Below are 25336 nucleotides of genomic sequence, written 5' to 3' on the forward strand. Positions count from 1 at the left end.
GCTCCTTCGTCGGTGACGTGGCGGCGGCGTGGATTTCCATTTGACGTACAGGTGGTCAGAGTCGCCTCTCACCTGTGTGAACTGAGCGGTAAAAACAGCGAGTTAATGAGTGTGAGCCAATCAGAGAGAAGGAGCAGCTTCCCCCCGTCTCCTGAATGTCGTCCATCTGCTGACTCGTCAGGGTCATCGCCGTCTCAGGCAGACAGCCAATCTGATTGGCCCCAGCTGCAGTGACCCCTCCCCCTCCACAGAGACTCTGAGGTGACATTTAACCTCCACAGACAGACGAGTGGAGAGGAATGAGGACACGTGAACGCCACACTTCCAGCGTTGCTCAAAGGTCCCAGGGCAGTCATTTACCCCCCCCCCACCAGCACATCCTCCCCCTCAGACAGGGGAGCCACTGATCTCTGCTGTACAGAGGTGAGGCAGCTGCAGCATCATGAACCAGATGACTTCAAATGTTGAGATGTGTGTGTTCACAGATTTCTTCTTTGTTGGTTAAAATGTGAGTTCTCTGCCTCTGTGTGTGAAATGCTGCCACCTGCTGGTGACTCCTAACAGGGTCAAGGTTTCTACCTTCGTTCTTCAGTAGTGAAACCTCTGACGTGTCGAACTCTACCAGCGTCTAATGACAGCTGCAGCGCTAACTTCCCTCCTGCCTGAACCCCTGATGGATACTGTGACACCATCGGAACAAGAAAACGTTTGCTACGTACACATGCACTGTTTGATCAGCAATACACACAGAATCCAAATGATCAGTGTTTTCAGAATCAGAAATGCTCATGAACAACAAATCCCCAGTGGTGCACAGGTGTATTTATAGGTTAATTTAAAGCTCCGCCCACAGTGACACATTCTGTACGGACAAGTGTTTTGGCTCCGTTTCAGAAATAATCTCCAATCAGCAGCTGCTGCATGAGAACTGTAGAGAACTTTAGAAACCATAGTGTCACTGTCTTCTTAATACGGCATGGGTTAATATACACTTGAGTCTACCTGAGACTACCTGAATCCACCTGAATCTACGTGAGTCTACCTGAGACTACCTGAATCCACTTGAGTCTACCTGAGACTACCTGAATTCACCTGAATCTACGTGAGTCTACCTGAATCCACTTGAGTCTACCTGAGACTACCTGAATCCACCTGAATCTACGTGAGTCTACCTGAGACTACCTGAATCCACTTGAGTCTACCTGAGACTACCTGAATCCACCTGAATCTACGTGAGTCTACCTGAGACTACCTGAATCCACTAGAGTTTACCTGAGTCTACCTGAATCCACCTGAGTCTACCTGAGTCTACCCGAGTCTACCTGCTGCCAGGTGAGACAGAGAGAGAGACAGAAATAGGCCAGTGTCTCTTTATCGCTGTGTAAAGAAGTTCTGTCCTATCAGAGCTGGAAATTACTGCGATACAGCACACAGGAACCACAAAGCCTCGGCCTGGCCCGTATTGTCCACCTGACTGGCTTTGTATGTGTATCCAGGTCAGTGCGGCGCTATCTGCAGGTTAATATTTAGACTGCACAGACCTGAACAGCTCTGAATAGAACAGGACTTGTGGAGCAGCCAGAGCTTCACCCCCACCTCTGTTTACTCTGATTAATTATTCTCAGGACGAGGCAGCAGACGAGGGCGTTAGCCGCTGCCTCGCTGCACACGGACAAGAGTCCAGGTTACAGGGAGGTTTCAGACAGGTTTCAGTCATGTGCTGGATTCAACACATGAGCATCTGGAAACTAGGCCGGACTCTCACTCAACGTGGTAAAGTGATTCAAGTCATATGTGGCATTATGAGGTCTCTAGGATGAACTGAGTAGATTTCCGTCGACAAAGGTCGAAGGTCAGGGTGGAGTTGGCTTCACAAAACATGTTTTTGTCCTCTTGAAATAATATCTCAATCTGCCCTTAGAGATATTCTTCAAATTGTCACCAGTCGTCCCTTGAGAGGTCAAAGGTCAAAGTTACAGTGAACTCATAATATTGTGAATATAATATGTCAGGAACACGTGGAGGGACTGAAACTGCACTGGTTAGTGGAGGCGAACAACCACAGGACGGTAATTCTGGTTAAATATGTGACCAGAGCAACATGATGTGCGGTGTTCCCCAAGGCTCAATCCTTGGTCCTCTCCTATTTAACATTTTCTTTATTTCATTAGGCCTCATTATACAAAACAGAATCCGAAACTTAAATCATTCTGCAAACAAAAAAACAAATCTATTCTACTATGACTCCATCTGACTTCAGTCCCAGATTCTCAGATTAAATGTGTTGATGCGTGTGTGTGACTGATGTGATTCTCTGGAGATTGAATGACTCACAGGTTGATTCTAATCTCCACAGATACAGACCCAACTCAAACACTTCCCACTTAATTGAACTGTGATTCTCTAATCCAGCTCCTAGAGGACGGAGGAGGAAGGAAACGTCGCTGGACTCAAACTGTCTCAGAGGGTGAATATAATAAACTAGATTTAAAGGAAGACGAAGCTTCGAGCAGAAGAAGAAATCCCACTGAAGGAAAATATTCATGTGTCATTTGAAAAGAAAACATGAACTGATTTAATTTGGACTCACTCAGAGGAACCGTGATGATGTCGACTTAAAAAATATCAGATTAGAAAATGTGCACAGATGAATATTGGACTCATGAGGTTAAAATCTCAATTCTTATTTCAACAAGACCTTAAAGCACACACACACACACACACACACACAGGTTATCATGTAATCCACCATCTTCACCATTTTAAGATTGTTTACTTGTGTTGTGCGACGTCCCTGACACCGAGGTTCTAAGAATCCTGAACCTGAACGGAACCAGTTTGAGATTCAGAGTCACACTGGAGGAGGAAGGTGCAGAGGGACAGTGTGGACGTCCAGAGGACAGACGACCGGCAGCGGGCCTCGGCAGCGGCTCTGGGGGTCGGAGGAGATGAAGTGCACATGTCTCCGGGATCTCGCTCAGCACGACAGAACATTCCCATCGTTGTAGCTCATCGAGCGTCGGATCAGCTCGGCTCCGAGCGTTTGTCTTGTTTATTACTTGTGAAACCTGGAATAAATCAGCAGCGTGCAGAGCGGTGCTGCCAAGCTCCCAGTGACGTTATCGCCCTCCGCCATGAATCAGAAACACAGGAGGCGTTATTCCCGCTCTAATTCATTCTGACAAGCGAAGCCTGAACCTGTCAATCACACGGCTCCTGATTGCTTACAGATATCTGGAAGTTTGACAGTTTCCTCCAAACCGCGGCCGTTTGATCGATCGTCGGTATAAACAGTTTCACCTTCGGCCTCCTCCTCAGAAAACACGTCCTCTGACCCTCCAGAGGTTTCTCTGCGTTCGACCAACAGAGAGACTCATGACGTCCATCCGTCAATCTGTGTTCGAGTCCAAACACAAACTCTGGAACCCGACGCAGGACTGTTCTTCTCCTGCTTCACATTGTGTGCGAACAGATTTAACCAGAAACATGTTCACAAACTACGGAGGAAGAGCAAGGAAGAGGAGTGAGGAGCGAGGATGAGGTTGAAATGTAGAGAAACTCACAGTTCTCACAGGAAGTCGTTCAGATGAAAGATAAAACAACAGATGAAAGATAAAACAGACGAGGAAGAGGAGCGAGGAAGAGGAGCGAGGAAGAGAGTCTACTGACGCTGCTAAGTGATGTAAATACACAGGGTGGACCGACAGGAGCTGCAGGGGCAGGTCAGCTGTGGGGGAACAGGTGTCATGAGACAGGAAGCCAAAATGACTGATGACTGATGAGAAGAAATTTCAAAATAAAACAGGAAACCGGATGTGAAAATTTAGCAGGAAGTAACAGACAAAGACTACCAGATAAAGCTCCTCCCTCTGAGGAATGTCTACGTCCAATCAGCTTCTCCTCTGGTCTGAACAACGTTAAGTGAGAAGAGGTCTCGAGTCTAAACCAGATCCTGATCCGGGTCGGTTCAATCTTCTCACACTCAGGAGGTCAAAGGTCACTAACTCTGGGCTGGGGGCGTGTGACGACTGTTTCTCGTACTGAGGCCGTCACAGCTGACATCAATGATGTCATCAATGATGACATCAATGATGACATCGTGCGTTTCCAGAACAGTGATTATCGTAAAATCAAAGAATAAAACGAGAAGGAGTGAGACGTGTGTAAACGTCTGAAGTCGAGGATCTCGTGTGAAGCAGAAGGTTGAGATGAGGATTTCTCAGGTCGAGCAGAACATCTGTCTCTATCAGGATCTCTGCTGGACAATGAACAGATGTTCTGATGAATCCAGATGTGCTGGTGTTTTAAACTTCAGTGTGATTCTTCTATATTTGGATCAGTGTGTTTGTCAGTGTGTCCGTCACAGTCTAACGTCCCCTCTCTGTGTCACTCATTGGTTCCTACTGAAGATGTAAAAACACCTCATGAAAATACAAATGTAATTTTATATAAGACCCCCCCCTGTCCATACATATTGTTGTATATATGTATACGCAACACATTACCGACGTTCACAGTCGTCGGCATCGAACAGCGTTCCTTTCTGGTACTTGACAGATCGTTGATCTAGACATTATCGCCACCTACTGGCCCAGTATATTACAATATTAGAGCATGTCCGTTTAAAATCGTACAAAGTCGTATAAATGAGGCCTAAAACAGCTGCTGTAATTTCATGATACAAACACTAGGGGAGCTGCAGATTACGACGACATGCAAACTGTATTTCCACTCCACGTTATCTCCGAGAAATTAACGTAAATGTTGAGTAAACGCCAGCGTGTTGTTTGACCATGGCTGTTTCCGGGTTAAAGGTCAGAAACTGTTTCCTGTCAGTGTGTCCTCATGAGTACAGAGATGTGTGTGTGTGTGTGTGTGTGTGTGTGTGTGTGTGTGTGTGTGTGTGTGTGTGTGTGTGTGTGTGTGTGTGTGTGGACATCGTTCGGTGGCTTCGCTCTCTAAGATGCTGAAGAAGAAAACAGGGGAAACAAATGCAGAACATGTTTTCCAGATGTTTGTGTGTGAAGCGCTCTGCCAGATTCTCGGAGGAGGTGGATTTTAAACAAACGTATCTTGGCGACGGACGACAAGGCCATCGCTCAATTTTATGTTTGAACACGTCCCCGCATCTGGTCAGTGAGAAAGAGCAAAGCATCGTGGGAAGAAGGAGGTTACTGTTCTCACACACACACACACACACACACACACACACACACACACACACACAGAGACACACACACACACCTAACATGTTAGCAAGTAAAAATAGAAGGTAAAATAAAAGTCTGAGGTTGTGCTGCTGCATTAACAATATACATTTTTCTTGAGAGTCTGTCTATTGTGGTGTGTGTGTGTGCTGTTGTGTTACTGTAGTAGTATGTGTTTGTGTGTGTAGGTGTAAATGTCAGACATTCATTTGCCTGATGACTTGACGTGGGTTGACTCGTTGGAGTGTGGAGAGTCTGACTAGAGTCCGACAAGATCTGCTGTCCTGGTTCAGCTCCTGGTCCAGGTCCTGGTCCAGTTTAAGCTCCTGGTCCAGCTCCTGGTCCAGCTCCTGGTCCAGCTCCTGGTCCTGCATCTGGTCCTGGTCCAGTTTAAGCTCCTGGTCCAGCATCTGGTCCTGGTCAGCTCCTGGTTCAGCTCCTGGTCCAGCTCCTGGTTGAGCTCCTGGTCCAGCTCCTGGTCCTGGTTGAGCTCCTGGTACAGCATCTGGTCCCGGTTCAGCTCCTGGTCCAGCTCCTGGTCCTGGTCCAGTTTAAGCTCCTGGTCCACCTCCACCTCCTGGCTCTGTCCTGATCTGACCTGGTCTGACCGCTCAGCAGCAGCTGTACGAGGCTGTGATGCCCTCGACGCTCCACCTGCAGAAGCTGTGGATGATCTTGAAGTCCGTGCTCTGCGGTGCCATCTCGCTGCTTCATGACCACAGCTGTGGCCTGCTCAGACCCTGAAGTTAATCCTCAGGAATCTGAAGCAGCTGAACCTCTTCACTGACGATCCATCGACATGGATGAGAGCAGGAGGTCGTTCTCTGGCCCGTGTGGCGGCCCCAAATCTAAACCTGAATCCTCAAATCAAGTCTTAACCCTTGAACAATTCTTTGAATGAATCAGAAAATAACGACCAGACTTCATGTGCTCACAATGTTTAACCACACAGCTAAACACACACACACACACACACACACACACACACAGTCAGACATCTGTCAGGACAAAACTGCTGAGAGGTTGTAAAACTACATTTTTTGTCACGACGTCTCGATTCAAGACCAACGAGTCCCGAGTAGAGGCTAACTCACCAAAATCTCAGACCTCGTCATCAGGCTTCATTACAGCAGTTTCTGTAAACTTAACTTCTCCGAGCAGCAGACCGGTCGAGCCGGGGTTAGCTGGTCAGCTGGTCAGCATGTTAGCTTCAGTAAAAACTGAACTGTTTGAGGGTTAGAATTAGGTTTAGGTTAAGTTAGGCATTTAGTTTGGGTGGTTAAGGTTGGGGTGAGGGCTAGGTAATGCATTATGCCAATGAGTGTCCTCACTAAGATAGAGGTACAAACGTGTGTGTGTGCGTACACGTGTGTGTGTGTGTGTGTGTTTGTTCAGATAAGGCCTTATGATTGATAAACGGTTATCAAACAGTGAAGGTGCAGCACGACTGATCGGCCTTGACAACCAGACACGGACGTGATGATTGTGAATGATTGACAGGATATTGGTGTGATGACATCATCATCATCTGAGACCAATAAAGGAAACTGGGACCGTTTTTTCTCTGAAGCTCAAAGGTCATCAGACGGAGCGAGCACGTCAGCGGGTTGTTCTCTGGCGAGGAGTCAAACGTCTCCGCCTGACACAGAGCTCGTGTTCCCGCCCACAGTCCTCCCACCTCCTCCCATTGTTCCCATAATTACCATCAGTGTCACGTCAGCGTCTAAAAATAACCACGCTCGCCGCCTCGGCATGTGGAGGACGTGTCGGCCGTCATCATCCGTCTCCCAAAACTGGAACATCAGCTTTTAACCACTCACAGGTGAAATCACACACACACACACACACACACACACACACACATTTTACTTGAGCAACATTCTCTCAAAAGTTAGTTTCATCAGAATCAGCCAGTTTCTGTGTGGAACCTCGTCGACCTCCTCAGATTTTGAGATAAAAAAAAAATCGTCGCCACTTCTTCAGGAAATGTGCCACACCGTCAAAACCAGGAAGTAAACAAGGCTAAAAGCTGCGGCAGTGATGCATCTCCATGGTTACGGAAACATGTGACTGAAGACACAGAAACTCTCCCTGAAACGTCCAGTGGAAACCTCACATCTCCTCCATCATCACATCACTGATCGGCCACTCTGATTGGCTCCTGACATCACCCCCCCCTCCTCTCTCTGGTACCTGTGGGAGAGAGGGTCAGGCTGAGGGCGTGCGAAGGTGTTTCTGGCCAGAAGAGCTGAACGTAATATTAATGTTCTGCTAAGCCCCAGTTATCAGGAACATTACTCAGCCTGTGTGTGTGTGTGTGTGTGTGTGTGTCAGGCTCATTTTTAACAACGAATCTGAGTAAAAACAGAACAAACGTAAAGAAGCCAAATCCTCTGAAACTGTTAAAGTCTGAACTACACAAATAAAACACATTCTCAGTGGGTACATGAGTTTAACACACAACTACACAACACAGACACACAACCACAGGAAGTTCTGATGGAAAACGTTTTCAGTCAACATGTTCTCTGCTTCTAAAACAGCGACTGGTTGATTAGTAAACTTGATGGAAGATGTTTGAAGGAGCTCATTCACTTTAGAAGCAGATTCCATTAAAGGGGCAGATCTCATTTTCTAATCTCGCTGTTTTTCACTGATTTCTCAGAGAATACTTCATGAATCTTGATACAAATTTGAGATCACATTTTAAATAAAAACCAAAAACACAATTTAATTTTTCATCAGTTTTAATTTTCGCTGCTCGTGATACAAAAACGCTGAGTGACAGAAATGCTGCCCAGCAACATTCAGACCTGAACACAACAGATCTGATCTGTTCCTATTGAATCAAATCCAATTCAGATTATTCATCTGAGCCCTCCCCACACCCCCCAGCCCCCCATGCAGAGACTTCTCTAGAAACATGCTGCTGTTCAGAAGAAAAGTAGAAAAATCTAACGACAGAAACAAAGACGGAGGCTGTGCTTCGTGAGGAAACGTTCCCACAACGTTTCTGATCACTTCAAACAGATCAGCTGATTATCAGACGTTCTCTCCTGTTGACGTCAGACTCACTTTAACATTTATTTAAATGTTTAAAATCTTTGTGAACTTTGAACTACATTAAAACATGTCACACAATAAACATCGTGTTTGTGTCACTTTCACAGTTCATCTGTAAAAACAGGAACATTTACATTTTCTTTTCTTGTTTTGGTCATTTTTATATATATATATATTTTTTTTAAATAACTTTATTAATATAATATTAATCTCACTGAATTTAACAGGATTTCTCTGATGGCATCAGCACGTCAGATGTGGCGTCGTGTGACACCCTGAACTGAAAATATTAAATATCAATATTTTCTGATTGATCTGCCGCAGGTTTGACTTTAGAAGCAAACTCAAGAAACTCTGAGGATGGAAATAAAAACGTTAGACCCTGCAGCCAGACTCTCCCTGCGAGGGAACATGTTTAAAACAGAGCTGTCACATCGTCGGAGGAACGCTGTGGGAACGTTAGCGCGAGCGGTGCGGCTCAGGAGGAGCAGCAGAGCTCAGACAGACAACACTGCTGCAGGGAGGTGAAGCTCCTGACAGATAAATCCCAGGGAAAACACTCCACACCCGCACAAAGCTCACATAATTATTAAGTCCGATAACAACACGCCGCGGACCCGCCCCCCCCTCGCGGTGTGCTGACGGGGGCGGTGGGGGGGGCCTGTTTGGACCTGCTCAGACCTCATTAACGACCCGGCCCGGTTTAAACCTGGATTTAATTAAAGCTGCGGCTCGAGGTGTCTGGATCCGCCCAGCACCACAAACACACACTAAACACACACAGTTAACACACACAGCCGTCTGGAGCAGGACCCCCCTCAGGTGAGCAGGGCGGGGTCTGCCTGGGTCGGCCTGTTGAACACACCTGACGTGTTCATCAGAAGCAAAAACCTGTTCAGCCACCCTGTCCATACAGATTCTGATCCATTCAAACTGTATCACCAACCATTGATCATCTTTTGTTAATTAGAATAAAACTTTGTGCACTCTGATGTTTTTCCGTTTCATCTCATTTTAATCTGAAAATCTTTGAAGAACGGTAACCATGGTAACAGCCAGATGCTGCGTCTTAGCTCCAGATCATGTGACGTCCACAGGAAGTCGACCGAGGCCGTTCATCTGAGATTCAACACGATCGATAATCGGTGGATCGATCGTGTTAAGATGATTCATCAGAGAAAACATCAGAACTGATCATGTGATTTAAACATTTCTCTCACTAAACAAATGATTGATCAGGAAATAATCAGCTGATTCTTTGATGATGTAAATAATCAATATGCAATGTGATGACGTCACAAAACAAATCGGATCCAAAGTGACGACAGTTTTTTCCCAGGATGCACTGCTCTGTTTGATTTCATCCCTGGAGAGATGGAATTACATTTTCGAGGTTTTTCCAGGACACACTCTGCAGGTGCATCAGCCCCACATGACAGGTGACCCCGGTTTTCAAATCAAACACGCCCCATCCCTGCGTCTCACTCAGGAGTCACACCTGCTCTGTTCTGCTCATAAAGGACAATTCTGCTGTTTTTATGTTTTTACACATTCACCCTCATCCGGTAGCTGAGTATCAAAAATTTTCTTTTAATTTATGAGTGTAAAAAGAACAAACTGTAAAAAGCTGAATTGTCCCTTAAATATCATCATGTAGTGAACAACCTTAAAAATCTCATTAGGTATTTCTAACGAGACATTTCTATAAAGAAAAGAAAAAAATATACAACCTAAAACAGGAATTTAAGATTTTAAATCATCTCCGTCCTGCAGCTGAGGACGAGCAGAGAGTTTGTCCAACATCTTGTCCAGCAGCGTCCTCGTCTCCGCCCGTCAGCTTGGAAATGAGCCGCCAGGAAGAGGAAGCACAGGAAGAAAGTGCTTTGGTTGCTGGTGAGTTCTGACTGGACGAAGTCTCAGTTTATACGAGTTCACATCTTCTCACAATCGATCAATGACACAAAGAGTCTGTTTAGTTCCTCCAACACATTCAGTCTGTTGTGGAGGATCAGGTTCTCCTTCTGTCACTGAACAAACCTTTCCAGCAATTCATTTTAATTGGAAGAAAATGTCCAATTAACACAAGCTGTTGCCGCCTTTCATAATAAAAGCCTTTTAGTCAAGAGTCCAATAAATTAATGTTAAAATATTCATGGATCTGTTTGTTCCTGGATCCTGGATCCTCATAATTTCTCATCACTTCTTCAGCTGGAAAATATTTTTCCAGAGGGATTGTAAGAGACCAACTTTTTGGAAGATGTGTGGTTAAAGGGTGAAGGGGGGGTGAGGGGGGTGAGTTCATTTCTAATGAAGACAAGCAGTGAAGAAGACGTGCGGCCATGTTTCCAAAGTTCCCAGAAAAAGCTCCAGATATCAAACATCCCTGTGACCCTCCTCACTGCCCATTGGTGGAGGTGTTGTTGGGGGCGGGGCTGGAGCCGTCTCCGCCCGCCGGCGGCTGTACGTTGTCGGCCAGGTTGTGGGCGTGCTCCAGGAAGAGGTCTTTGAGCACGCTCAGCTCTTTGCTCAGCAGTTTGATCTTGGCCTCCAGCCGCTCGTTCTCCTCCTTCAGCTCATTGACGCGCTGCTGCGTGTCCATCGCCTTCTGCTTGCTGCGCATGCGGCTCTTCTTCACGGCCAGGTTGTTGCGTTCGCGTCGCTGGCGATACTCATCGCTGTCCTTGTCTGCATGGGGCTTCTTCATCTTGCTGGGGGGGGGGGGGCCTAACCGCCTCCGGCTGAGGAGTTGGCGGGGACGAGCTGGGGGACGTGGGTCTGACTCTGGATGACGCTCACGCCGACGGCTGGCTCATTAGGATGTGTTGCCTGCAGGTGGTGCTCTCTCAGTCGCCTCAGGTGAAGAGAAGAAACAGGAAGGAGTTTGTTCACCTCACGAGAACCTGGAGGACAAGGGAGGAACAAGTTTAACTATATATAATAAATATAAATCACACTCCAAAAATCGACTGAAGAAATTCTCTCACTACGTCATAAACTATAGGTTTTTATTGTCCTCAGTAGACACCTGTGCTCTGTGTCCCTGAGTTTTCAACTTGTGAACCTTTTTTTGTGATTTTCTTACACAAACAATCTGTTCTGGTGGTTTAGAGGTTTAGTTTCAGCATAGATGTGAAAATGAGCGCAGCTTCTCAGATTCACACGAACATGTGGTCACTGGTGCTCACCTTTCATTATCTGATCAATAGAAACTTTATCGCTAACGACTGATCATCTTCTATTAATTACAATAAAACTTGATTCAGTTTTCAAGTTTGTCAGTTTGTCAGTTTGCTGTCGTGTCAGATGAAGACAGAAACAAATCCTCAGTTGGTAACTTGGTGAAAATGAAACTGTCTTAAATTAAATTTACACATCAATTAATGTGGGCGGCTGTGGCTGAGGGGGGTAGCGTGGTCTAACCAGAAGGTGGCGGTTCGATCCCAGTCTTCCCCATCTGCATTCTGAAGTGTCTTTGGGCAAGAAACTGAACCAATCATAGAAAAGGTGCTGCCCATAGATGCACTGCATGAATGTGTGTGTGAATGACAAACTGTTCTGTAAAGAGCTCTGAGTGGTGATCAAGACTAGAGAAGATCTATGTAAACACAGAACATTTACCATCCAATCAGAATACGTTAACGATCAGACTACTTAACGATCAGACTACTTAACGATCAGACTACGTTATGATCTTTGCTGTTGACTGGTTTATGAAACACTGGTTACAGCACCAAGAACCTGTCCAGGTGAGTGTTCTGTAGGAACCAGTAGTCGGTTCTGCAGGTTCTCCTCTGACCTGGATCCATCACTCAACCCCCCCAGCCCCCTCCCCGGACTCATCTGACGAGATAATTGGTGTTTTCTGTTCCGCACGTCCAATTAGCAGCGGCGCTCTGATTGGTCGGCGCGTTGCCATGCAGCCAGTCAGCTGTGCGCAGGGGAAATCGCTCCGGGTGAAACAGCGGAGCTCCGGCTGTTGCCTGCTGTTGCATCATCGTCGCTCCTCTTTGTGCTCGGAGAGGGGAACTCCGGAGTCATGCGGGGCTCAGCACAAATCTCAGCCCGATGAGACACGTTAAACTCGGTTTGACTGAAATAAAAGCCCGCGGAGGTCCGCACACGACGAGCGAGCCCAGAACCGACCGAGGGCTTTTATTTCCTGGAGAGTTTAGTGAACTTTTAGCGGAGGGGGGGGGCGGTGGAGCGATGATTGACAGATGAGGTGAACACCGAGTCTCTTCGGTCCGAACAAAAACACACACGAGTGTCATTTCTACTCAAACACACAACGAAGCTCATCCACACTTTGTTCTGTCGGAGCCGGGCAGCTAGCCAGCTAGTTAGCTCCTGATGCTAACCACCCCTCCGCCTCTGGTAGCCTCTGGTAGCCGCCTGCTGCCGACCCGCTGACACTTTAAACGGCCGCTTACCTTCACGGGGCCGCGGTGGAGTCAACCATCCGTCGGAGCGCAGAAAGTTTGGGGCTAAAGTTGGAGTTAGATCCCGTGTGTCGGAGCTCGGACTGTTTTTGTTTGGAACATGGAGAGCGGAGGATTGCGAAATCTCTTTTACCATGTACGGCAATGTCAGGGCTCAGCCAATCAGAGGCCAGGGGGCGGCAGCGACTAGAGAGAGCGGCCAATCACAGGCGAGTGTGTGGCAGAGTGATGCAATGCAGCCTATGAGTGACACCTGACCAGACCAATGGGAGAAGGATGCTGGTTTTGTTTATGTAATGTGAGAGTGAGAAGTGACTTCATCTGAGAAAAGAGTGAAACCAATAATCAATATCCCACTGTTTACGTCATCAATAACACGTCATCAGTTCATCAATAATCCCACCTGTTTATAATAATAATAACACGTCATCACTTCATCAATAATCAAAGATTACACTGTTTACATCAATAATCACACCTGTGTACATCAGTACACTAGAACCCCCCCCCCCCCCCCCCCCCCCATCTCTCTGTACTTACCTCTAACCACTGCAGTAAGGGCAAGCTCAAATCGTGGCAGTGGTAATCTGATGGAGGCACTTCCAGTGTCAACAGAATCTGCCACTGATATGTAAAGGCTGCTGCCTTTGATGCCACAATGTTTAGAGCCAGCTGCCTTTGATGCCACAATGTTTGGAGCCAGCTGCCTTTGATGCCATACTGTTTATAGGCAGCTGCCTTTGTTGCCACACTGCCTTTCTTGCCATACGGTTTAGAGGCAGCTGTCAAAGTTGCCTCAAGTGTGTGTGGCAGTTGTCACTGCCGCCACACTGTCTTAGAGCAGCTAAAGCTGTTTGTGATTTATTCAATGAGACATATTCTGGTTTATGAAAGTTTATTAGATAGTTTGTTAGCTCTCGGGGGGTTGGACTCAAAATGAAAAGCTCCACATCTATCAGATCCATATGCATGATCTTGGTCTCTATGGATGGGTAAGAACTCAAAGACTGTATTCCAGTATCAGTTACAGTTTGACCGATACTGTGTCTGGGTAAACTGCGATAAACTAAAGGAGAAATGTACATTGTTATCCTTGCCTTAAGGTTTACATAAGATGGTGAATAACTCCATGATAGCAATGATGCACAGAGATGCCGCTGCTCATGTAGCAATTAATTGACTACAACTGTACCAAAGTGGATGGAAAAACCACAAAGGAACAAAGGTTTAGTTTCTCCATTTATATGTATGTTCCCTCTGGGCTAAATACATGTATTCAGTGTTTTTGTGTTACAAGACAGCAAAGAGAGACTCACAAAATCTTACTTTCCAATTGCATATAAACTATTTACAGTTTCATAAGTTGACTTTGGCCTTAATGTTTTCCTTATGACAGGATCTCCAAGGACTCTTAGTTAAATACACTAAGGTCCATAAGAGCATTTAAAACAGACTTATTGTTAATCCTTCAACTTCAAAACTTATGAGTTATGAACTTCTATGGTGTAAAAGAATCAGTGCATATACTAGACAAATGACAAACAAAGCTGTACACAACAAACAGCTACTGACCTACTACTTTTCAAACAATTTTATTCTTCAGTATTTATATGAATTCAGTTAAGTGACAATGACTCCATGTACAGCAATATTGATACAGGCTGGCGTATCCTGTTAAAATAAAGTGAAATGTACTGATATTGAAGATAGCAAAGGTATTGTAGTAAGGACTGTGTTAAAGTGACTTATATATTATATTTATTATAATATTAAAAAATCGTTGAAGTTCACAAGGCACGGACATTAATTGGCTAATGATACATTAATAACAGCCTCTCACCGTCATCATTTCAGACAGAGGAGGAAAGTCATAGCAAACTTGAGTCTTTTTATTTAACTTGCTGTCTCCCAACCATTGAGCACTTTTCAGAATTCCTCCTTTAAGTTTTCATTTCATTTCCTCCTCGGCCTCCTCCTGAATCTCTCCCTGTGCACTCACCACTGAAAACAGCTCTGTCTCTCATCCTGTCATCCCTCATGCTCTGTTCTTCATTTCTGAAAACAGTCAACACATTTCGATCCTCAAAGCTTCACTGTGCACGTCCTCATGAAAAACTTCTTCTAATTCAGATCTCAGTTTGATGCTAAACTCCAAACCTCACAGGTGATAGATTACTTCTGTTCATATGTTCTTGGCTCCATCAACACTCTCCAGCTCCTCCTGGTTGATCCTGAGTCGTTCTGAGGCCTGATGGGATATGTAGTCCCTCAAAGGGATCTCTGATCTTATTCTTTCGGTCACTACCCAGAGTTCATGACCAATGGTGAGGGTCGTAATGTAGATCGACTGGTAAATCACATGGTGATGTAGATAGTTTTGTATTGGTAATTGCACAAATTGCTAATTTGCACAGATTTTACTGGTGATTGGATTTGTTAGTGTCTGGACAAATCTGTAAACTATATGTCCTGATGTTTCTGTCGGTTGTCCACCAATGTTTCAGTGTTTTATGTTTGTCCTGAAAGGGACAATAAAGATACTTTGAACTTTGAATTTGAACTTGAATCAATAGTTTCTTCTTCCTGCTCGACTCCCTCTCCATCGATGGTTCAGCATAACGTCTGCATCCACTTGAAGAGGTCTCACTCCTCCTGTTTTAGCAGGACTCTTCAGGTCGACTCTGCACTGAGAAGGCTCTCATGTCTCACGGGTGTCAACACTGCGCCCTGTTTTCAGTCTGGATATTTCGACCTCCAACACGATACATGCTACGACCTGCTGGCGTGCGCACACAGACCCCAACGACTAATGTACGTGCTTGTGCAAGAATTTCAGCGAGGTTTAGTCTGTCGTCCTGCACAAATTCCAAAACAATGGATCCTACATTTCCCAAAATGCAACAGGAAATGTCTGTCAAACTACACAGCTCATAAAACGTGATTGTGTCAGAGATAACCCTGATGACATCACTGTGACATCACAACAGTTTTTCTCCTCCTGAGGCTCATTGGAAACAACACGTGTGTTACTGTGTCTTTAAATGTCACCGTTTGAATCTGCTCTGGGATCAGTTTGTAAACACTGTGCAGCCAGTCGGGGGTTAAAGGTCAACCTGTGGGACCCGCCCTGTCTGAGTCTGAGGCACAGAGTGTGCTGAAGATACAAACTCAACTGTCACTGCTCATCCAACGATTCTGACCCTTCATCTGATTGAGAAACCTTCATTTTCCCTTCAGAACGTCTGTGATCTCGTCGAGGATGCTGAGAATCTAGTCTGTGATTCCTGGAACCTTCTCAATGACTTTTTTACTATCTACAGAACCTCCGTGAACGTCTTTAAAGACCCCCAGAATGTTCTTTCTCAATGATCTAAATACAATCTTCAGTTCAATAACCTACTTAAACCCCATAAAACCCAGAAAGAATCTTTAGGACCAAAGGAACAACCCTTGAACATTCTTAAATTGCCTGAAGGATTGTTAGAACGAACACTTGAAACTTCCCCATGAATCTAACAAGAAATCCTGGAACCTCTGCAAGGAGCACCCTTGAAATTCTTGCCTGGAACGTCCTCAGTGGTGACTTGAACCTTCTCAAGTACTGACAGAACCTCTTCAATGCTCTTTAAAAGTTTAAGAACACTTTCAAGGTTCCTGGAATCTATTTAAGGACAGTAAGGAACTCCTCAGACACCCCCTGAAACTCCTAAAGAATCCCTGGAAGTTTCTCAGTCATCACTTGAACCTCTCCATAGTCCGTAGCACTTTTCAAGGATCTCAAACATCTTCTCCTGAAATCCCTAGAACTTCCTCAATGACCCATTGAGCCCCTTGAAGATCCCTAAAAACAAAAAAAATAATCCAGACGCCCTAAGAAACTCCTCAAGGTCTCCTGGAATCCTTTCACTGATCCCTGGAACTTCGCTTAATGTCTTGAAAGATCCCTGGAACAGTTTCAAGGATGAATGTAACAACCTTGAGGATCCCTTCATCATCTTAGTTGAAGGATCACTAAACTCCTCCAGCACTCCTTGAACCTGCTCAAGGACTCAGGGGTCTAATGAAGGATCCCTTACACCTCCAAAATCCATACAAATTCCAGGAAAATCTACAGACCATCCTCAGTGAGTCCTTGAACCTTCTCAGTTATCAATATGACCTCCTTCAAGGACCCCTCAAAACTCCTCAAGGACTAATAGATCTGCTCCTGTGACTCTGGAAGTTTTCTATAAGGCTACTGGAACCATCAAGAACGTCTGGAACTTCTTTAATGACCATTAAACCTCCCCAAGGATCTGGAATCTCTTTGAGGGCCCCCCATGAGATCTTCTGTATCCATAAAATGTCCTCAATGACCTGCTGATGGACCCCCAGAGGATCTTCAAGGACTCCTGGAAAAATCTTTAGAGCCTTTTCACTTTTTCACCTGTAAAACTGTATCTTTTCCAGGTGAGTGACTCCTCTGTTCCTCCTGAGTTTTAAACATTAAACTTTAAAATTCAGGTAAAAAAACTTCTCTGCTCTGTTCTCTGCTTTTCAACCTCATTGAAACTTCCTGAAGCATTTTATCGTGGTGGTAAAATGAAGATAGCCTAGATAAAAAGGGGAGGGTCAGAAAATAGCATGACAGGGCACTTCCACAGATCAGTCTCTCTGGTTCTCAGCCGACAGAGGGCGCTCATGCATCATCACATCATCCCCCCCCCCCACCCCACCGACAGGAGGCAGTTCATATGTTCAGTTACACAACATCACAGCAGAACTTTATACTGTACTGCATATGTGGTAATATCAGATAATCAGAACTAATCAATAATCATTAGTATCTACTTATTGATAAATTGTGCAGGATTAATAAATACAGACGTGATGGGGGATGAACTCAGACATTCACTGACCTGCAGGTCCTGAGTAACGAAGGAGATCAAACCAAACTCCATTCGAAAATCTGTCAATTTAGTGTCGCCTCCTTTAGAGATGCACTTTTTTTTACAGTATAATTAATATGAATTATTGTGCACTCCATTGATCTACAGCATTTACTATTGTGTAACACAACTTTTCATTAATCTCATGTCAGTGAACACGTTTGAGGAATAAATGGTATAAATGTGCTGTTTCATAAGCCACAGTTGAGGTTTTGTGTAGTTTAAATGGGCCGAAGTGTAAAGTGAGTCCTGCTCCACCAGAGTCTGAGACTAACGTGCGTGCATCATGTCCCGTGTCTGTGATAATATGTGAAATGATTTTAGTCCAAGGGATTTTAAACGGAGTTCGCAGGAGGGGGATTAACACAGGCTGTAATTAACATATTATTCTGGTTTACCCTCCGACAACGTTTCGTGCTGTGTGCGCGTGTGTGTTAGTGTGTGTGTGTGTGTGTGTGTGTGTGTGTGTTAGTGAGCGTGTGTCTCAGTGTGTGTGCGTGTGTTAGTGAGCGTGTATCTCAGTGTGTGCGTGTGTGTGTGTGTCTCAGTGTGTGTGTGTCTCATTTTGTGTGCGTGTGTGAGTGTCTCAGTGTTTGTGTGAGTGTGTCTCATTTTGTGTGCGTGTGTCTGTGTGTGTGTGTGTGTGTGAGTGTGTGTCTCAGTGTGTGTGTGTGTGTGTGTCTCAGTGTGTGTGTGTGAGTGTGAGTGTGTGTCTCAGTGTGTGTGTGTGTGTGTGTGTCTCAGTGTGTGTGTGTGTGTGTGAGTGTGAGTGTGTGTCTCAGTGTGTGTGAGAGTGTGTGTGTGTGTGTGTGTGTGTGTGAGTGTGTGTCTCAGTGTGTGTGTGTGTGTGTGTGTGTCTGAGTCTCAGTGTGTGTGTGAGTGTGTGTCTCAGTGTGTGTCCGCCCCTCCCTCCTCCCTCTCTATATAAACGCACTTTGACAGCTCACACTTCACTGAGCAGAGGAATCGAACCTGGAGCCGCAGCTTCTCTTCTCTTTGCTCCGGAGCTCAGATCAAACCTGCCCGAGCTTCAGTCTTCACTTCCCCGCTTTATAAACTCCTCGCACCCGAGGACCCGACACACACCGACCTTCTGCAAACTGGATTCCCGGAGCTCCTCGCCATGTCTGCCCGGGTTTAGATTCTCCATGGAGCTCGCTAACCTGTACGAGGTCGCGCCCCGACCCCAGATGAGCAGCCTGACCCACGGCCAGCAGCCCCCCTCCGGCTACAGAGACCCGGCAGACCTCGGCGGTGAGATCGGGGACAACGAAACCTCCATCGACCTGAGCGCGTACATCGACCCGTCGGCTTTCAACGACGACTTCTTGGCCGACCTGTTCCACCACGGCTCCCGGCAGGAGAAGCTCAAGATGATGAACGGAGAGTACGAGTCGGTGCCGTGTGGCCCGGGGCCCCAGCAGCTCTACATGTCCAACTACATGGAGTCCAAGCTGGAGCCGCTGTACGAGCACAACCCGCCGCGCATCCGACCGGTGGCCATCAAGCAGGAGCCCCGGGACGACGAGGACCTGAACCCGGGCATGCCCCCCACCTACCACCACCCGCACCCGCATTCCCAGCAGTACTCCCAGCATGCCCAGCAGCAGCAGCAGCCGCCGCACCTCCAGTACCAGATTGCGCACTGCGCGCAAACCACCATGCACCTCCAGCCGGGACACCCAACTCCTCCGCCGACCCCGGTGCCGAGCCCGCACCACCACCAACACCCGCACCAGCACCCGCAGCAGGGCGGCCTGAAGCTGCTGGAGCAGCGGGGAGGAGGAGGAGGGAAGTCCAAGAAGAACGTCGACAAGAGCAGCCCGGAGTACCGGATGAGGCGGGAGCGCAACAACGTGGCCGTGCGTAAAAGCAGGGACAAGGCGAAGATTCGCAACATAGAGACGCAGCATAAGGTGGTGGAGCTCAGCACCGACAACGACAGACTGAGGCGGAGGGTGGAGCACCTGACCCGGGAGCTGGACACGTTACGGGGCATCTTCAGACAACTGCCGGACGGATCCTTCAAGCCCATGGGCAGCTGAGAGACTACTGACCCGGACTAGAACCAGACTGGACCCGGACTGGAGGTGGACTGGTTTACTGCTGGATTTACTCACAGATGGTTCTGCAGGTCTCATGCAGGACGGACTGAGCTGAGCAGACGGAGGCAGCTGAGGTGTTCACTGATCAAACTTCTGTCCTGAACAATCATTTGGTTTTTTACTGATTTATGAACAAAACCTTTTCAGATCTTTATTCGCAAAACGAGAACAAAAAACAGATTCTCTTGTTTCACCTGATCTAAAGTGATTTTTCTAATTGGCTGCAGGTGAAATGATCTGATTGGCTGAATATTTCCCACCTGTTCTCTCAGTAAAAGACTGAATGACTTGTCCGGACTGAATCTTGTGCAGTGTTCATGTGCCTTTTTTAAACTTTTGTGCAAAAGCCAATAAGCTTGTTTCCCTGCAGATCCACACAACAGAGGACTGGTTGATTTTGTGCCTTATTTCCGTACAGACTGTGTGACACCACACACACAACCCACATATCAGAGCAGCTAAGGTAGGGCATCAGCCTGTTGTGCATGGTTTCTTTAATTATTTTTGTTTTATACAAGTTACCATCTCCATATCTTCTCCTGATAAACTAGGATTTGTCTTTTATAGAGTTATAAAATGCAAAGTGCACATGCTTTTATATACCAGGCTGAAGTGTATGTATGTATGTATGTTAATGTTCCTCTCTGGTACGAGACCTGTCTGCTGGTGTGGAGCTGATATGGACAATATCATATGAGATGACGTCACGTGACACAAAGTTTTACTCATGTTCCAAAAAGTTATTCCTGTAATCTTCACACCTGTCGAGTGTTTTAGCTGCAGAGTTTGTATTTGCTGAGACTGTGAAGCACGATCATGTCTCCACACCCAACCTGTCACCAAAACCTTGTATGTCCACGTCAGGCTGCTGGGTTTTTTTCATGCTTTCAAACCAGTTGGAGTAAAAGCATTTTGGACCTTTGACCTTTGCACTATGACACAAAGAAATGCTCCATGTTCCCCCTCGAAAACAAGGCAGGTCTCCTCTGTTAGTTCCCTGAACGCTGTTGATTGTGGAGATACAAGGTTTTCATCTGTATGAAAGATCATAACTGAGTGTGGTGAGTTAACGCCAAAGTGTAAAATACACACACACACACACACACACACATGCACACTAAACAAAGACTGGAATTGAACCTGTGGTACCTGCTTCGTCGTCATCGTCCAATGGAAACAACGTGTCCCCGAACACGTCTGGACCATGTTTGACGTTCTCTGCGACGAACGCGGAGATGAGTGGTTTCCAGAGGACGGTGACGGGGACAGCAGCTCTGTCTTATGCACTATTTGTCAAATGAAGCACAGTGTTGTCTCTGACACATGCATGGGTACTGATCTGAAAAGAAAAGAAAAACACGCCTCGCTCTACATACGTGTATTTATGTGTCAACCATTTTGAGAAAAAACAAACAAAAACAAAAATGTGAAAAGGGTTTCTATGCAACGCGTCTCTTCCTCTTTTCCACTGTTGTGTCATTACACACACACACAGACACACACACAGACACACACACACAGAGTGCCTTCTGATCCTCTGAGATGACCTTTGACCTCTTGCTGATCTGCTCGTCTGTTGAAAGATTTTTGAAATCGATTTGTCGGCGAGGAAAAAGGAAGCACTTTTGTTTGTTTTTTTACAAACTGATGTTTGTCAAAGTCTCAATTGTAAAATAAGCCTCTACATATATAAATATATATAAATATATTAAAAAAATCTGAATTATTATAAAAATAAAGAAGTTTGTTTTATCTCAGTCTGTCGCTGTTTCTTTCTTTTCCTGTTTGAAATGTTCACTGATGGACACTTTGCTGTCAGACGTCTCACAGCCTAAAGGGGGCGCTCGCAGGACTGACAGTCAACGCTACATCTCATCCCCCGTCTTCATCAGTGTTAAAGGTTCAGTCTGCAGTTTATCCACCTGCAGCTTTTATTCACGTGTAAACTGTGTGAACACGACAGCAGCTGTTTTTACAACAGTCACTGGAGTAAACAGAGAAAACGTGAGAATCTGCTTTCGTCATTTTAACAGTTCAAGTCACTGAGCTGCGTCTGAGCACCACGTGTTGTGAGGCTGGTGGTTGGATCCCTGCTGAGGGCCTCCAGGGCTCAGGGCCGGGGGCCACAGGGTGGGGGGTTTCTTATTTAATGCTCTGATCACGTGTCTTGGCTCCAGATCATTAAACGTTAAGATCTTTCTTCACTAACTGACATGATATTTATTTCCTCCATCAAGGACGTTATGTTTTCACCCCTGTCTGTTTGTTTGTGAACTAGATTACACAAAAATTAACTTTTGAGGGATGTAGTCTGAGTCAGGAAAGAACTCGTTCATTTTTGGTGCAGATCTGGAACAGGGGTCAGTTAAATCTCTCTCTTTAAATGTTTACTTATTTCTCAGGGAGTAATTCATGGATCTTGATGAAAACAACAAGACATATTTAGAGGAGCAGATCCAAATAAAAATCTGGATCTAGTGAATTTAAATGTGATCTATAAGAAGACTGTTGGACCGAGGCGGAAGGATACGCTCTCCGGACACTAGCTCTTTAAGTAACTGTTGTACTGTTGTGTGTGTGTCTGTGGATTTTTCTGTCATTGCTGTTGAAGACATAATTATAAAGTGTAAAAAAACATGAACAAGAGACAGTTCATGTTTTTTCTTAAATGAGAGAGAGAGAGAGAGAGAGAGAGACAGAGACAGAGAGAGAGAGAGACAGAGACAGAGAGAGAGAGAGAGAGAGAGAGAGAGAGAGCGAGAGACAGAGAGAGAGAGAGACAGAGCGAGAGAGACAGAGAGAGAGAGACAGAGAGAGAGAGAGAGAGAGAGACAGAGAGAGAGAGAGACAGAGAGAGAGAGAGAGAGAGAGACAGAGAGAGAGAGAGACAGAGAGAGAGAGAGACAGAGAGAGAGAGACAGAGAGAGAGAGAGAGAGAGAGACAGAGAGAGAGAGAGAGAGAGAGACAGAGAGAGAGAGAGAGAGAGGGAGAGAGAGAGAGAGAGAGAGAGAGAGAGAGAGATGTTGTCCTAACAGATAAGACTAATACAAACATTTTTGGAGGTAAAGAGAAAGACTGTGCTTTTATTGAGAAAATAAAATAAAAGCATAAACTAGAACCAGGATCAAACATAATAGAAGTGTGTTTCATATTCAGTTGCTCAAAGAATGAACCTTATGATCACTGACGTTATTTAAATATAAATCAGCCTCAACTCTCACAGATCAGACAAATAAATAAACATCCATCATCGACTCAAAAAATCCAGCTCTGTCATGAGAGGAAAAATCCAGATGTAAAATAATTTTGTGTTGAAAACATGTGTTTGAGATAAAAACTGCTTTTCAGAATCACAAGGTCAGATATGATTGAAATGAGCTCAGAGCTGAAAGTCGATCCAGATCAACAACTGATCTTCATCAGCAGGTCACACCATGTTTTCATGCAGCCACTTCGTAACAACAGAGACGAGTGAACGTAAAGATTCAGTCACTGTCAGTTCCTCTCCTGCTGTGATGTGTCCAAACTCTGACGATGATGTTCAGCTTCTTCACAGAAGAAACGTGAAGGTTTGAGCAGCTGTGTCTGGGGCTGATAGTTGTAATTAGTGTTATTACTTGAAAAGGTTTAGATGCTGGAATGTTCAGAAAACATCACGTTCCTCAGACTGTCCATTGCTGCAGGTCCTCTTTTCAGCCTCTGCCTCAAACACCTTTTGCTACTGACCCCCATCTAGCTAGTCTACACTCCTAGCAGCTAGTCTACACTCCAGTCAGCTAGTCTACACTCCTAGCAGTTAGTCTACACTCCTAGCAGCTAGTCTACACTCCTAGCAGTTAGTCTACACTCCAGTCAGCTAGTCTACACTCCTAGCAGCTAGTCTACACTCCTAGCAGCTAGTCTACACTCCTAGCAGCTAGTCTACACTCCAGTCAGTTAGTCTACACTCCTAGCAGCTAGTCTACACTCCTAGCAGCTAGTCTACACTCCAGTCAGCTAGTTTACACTCCAGTCAGTTAGTCTACACTCCAGTCAGCTAGTCTACACTCCTAGCAGCTAGTCTACACTCCAGTCAGTTAGTCTACACTCCAGTCAGCTAGTCTACACTCCAGTCAGCTAGTCTACACTCCAGTCAGCTAGTTTACACTTCTAGCAGCTAGTCTACACTCCAGTCAGCTAGTCTACACTTCTAGCAGCTAGTCTACACTCCAGTCAGCTAGTCTACACTCCAGTCAGTTAGTCTACACTCCTAGCAGCTAGTCTACACTCCTAGCAGCTAGTCTACACTCCAGTCAGTTAGTCTACACTCCAGTCAGCTAGTCTACACTCCTAGCAGCTAGTCTACACTCCAGTCAGCTAGTCTACACTTCTAGCAGCTAGTCTACACTCCAGTCAGCTAGTCTACACTCCTAGCAGCTAGTCTACACTCCAGTCAGCTAGTCTACACTCCTAGCAGCTAGTCTACACTCCTAGCAGTTAGTCTACACTTCTAGCAGCTAGTCTACACTCCAGTCAGCTAGTCTACACTCCTAGCAGCTAGTCTACACTCCAGTCAGCTAGTCTACACTTCTAGCAGCTAGTCTACACTCCTAGCAGCTAGTCTACACTCCAGTCAGCTAGTCTACACTCCTAGCAGCTAGTCTACACTCCAGTCAGCTAGTCTACACTTCTAGCAGCTAGTCTACACTCCTAGCAGCTAGTCTACACTCCAGTCAGCTAGTTTACACTCCAGTCAGTTAGTCTACACTCCAGTCAGCTAGTCTACACTCCTAGCAGCTAGTCTACACTCCAGTCAGCTAGTCTACACTCCTAGCAGCTAGTCTACACTCCTAGCAGCTAGTCTACACTCCTAGCAGCTAGTTTACACTCCTAGCAGCTAGTCTACACTCCTAGCAGCTAGTTTACACTCCTAGCAGCTAGTCTACACTCCAGTCAGTTAGTCTACACTCCTAGCAGCTAGTCTACACTCCTAGCAGCTAGTCTACACTCCAGTCAGCTAGTCTACACTCCTAGCAGCTAGTCTACACTCCTAGCAGCTAGTCTACACTCCTAGCAGCTAGTCTACACTCCAGTCAGCTAGTCTACACTCCTAGCAGCTAGTCTACACTCCAGTCAGCTAGTCTACACTTCTAGCAGCTAGTCTACACTCCTAGCAGCTAGTCTACACTCCAGTCAGCTAGTTTACACTCCAGTCAGTTAGTCTACACTCCAGTCAGCTAGTCTACACTCCTAGCAGCTAGTCTACACTCCAGTCAGCTAGTCTACACTCCTAGCAGCTAGTCTACACTCCTAGCAGCTAGTCTACACTCCTAGCAGCTAGTTTACACTCCTAGCAGCTAGTCTACACTCCTAGCAGCTAGTTTACACTCCTAGCAGCTAGTCTACACTCCAGTCAGTTAGTCTACACTCCTAGCAGCTAGTCTACACTCCAGTCAGCTAGTCTACACTTCTAGCAGCTAGTCTACACTCCAGTCAGCTAGTCTACACTCCAGTCAGCTAGTCTACACTCCTAGCAGCTAGTCTACACTCCTAGCAGCTAGTCTACACTTCTAGCAGCTAGTCTACACTCCTAGCAGCTAGTCTACACTCCAGT

At 45.8% G+C, this 25336-nt stretch overlaps 2 protein-coding genes and 1 long non-coding RNA gene across 4 annotated transcripts; 1 reads left to right on the plus strand and 2 right to left on the minus strand.

The window, feature by feature from the left end:
• Positions 1–1808: 1808 nt before the first annotated feature.
• LOC117752811 lies at positions 1809–14341 on the minus strand. The gene is made up of 3 exons (XR_004612149.1): positions 13980–14341; positions 13660–13661; positions 1809–1821 (listed from the first exon to the last, which is right to left on the minus strand). It is a non-coding gene; the product is annotated as an uncharacterized LOC117752811 (long non-coding RNA).
• Positions 10368–13112, minus strand: cebpg (CCAAT enhancer binding protein gamma). 2 transcript variants are annotated; one of them, XM_034570129.1, is made up of 2 exons: positions 12701–13067; positions 10368–11170 (listed from the first exon to the last, which is right to left on the minus strand). In XM_034570129.1, the coding sequence occupies exon 2, from the start codon at positions 10972–10974 to the stop codon at positions 10666–10668; it is 309 nt and encodes a 102-aa protein (XP_034426020.1). In that variant the 5' UTR covers positions 10975–11170; positions 12701–13067; the 3' UTR covers positions 10368–10665. The 2 variants fall into 2 exon arrangements, with proteins under 2 accessions (XP_034426020.1, XP_034426011.1); XM_034570120.1 differs by having other exon boundaries at positions 10993–11170; positions 12701–13112.
• Positions 14342–18575: 4234 nt separating the features above from the next.
• On the plus strand, positions 18576–21499 carry cebpa (CCAAT enhancer binding protein alpha). Its single transcript, XM_034569840.1, has one exon. The coding sequence runs from the start codon at positions 18786–18788 to the stop codon at positions 19680–19682; it is 897 nt and encodes a 298-aa protein (XP_034425731.1). The 5' UTR covers positions 18576–18785; the 3' UTR covers positions 19683–21499.
• The last annotated feature ends 3837 nt before the right edge of the window (positions 21500–25336 follow it).

This window comes from Hippoglossus hippoglossus, chromosome 3 (genome assembly GCF_009819705.1).
Source record: "Hippoglossus hippoglossus isolate fHipHip1 chromosome 3, fHipHip1.pri, whole genome shotgun sequence".
Lineage (NCBI taxonomy): Eukaryota > Metazoa > Chordata > Actinopteri > Pleuronectiformes > Pleuronectidae > Hippoglossus > Hippoglossus hippoglossus.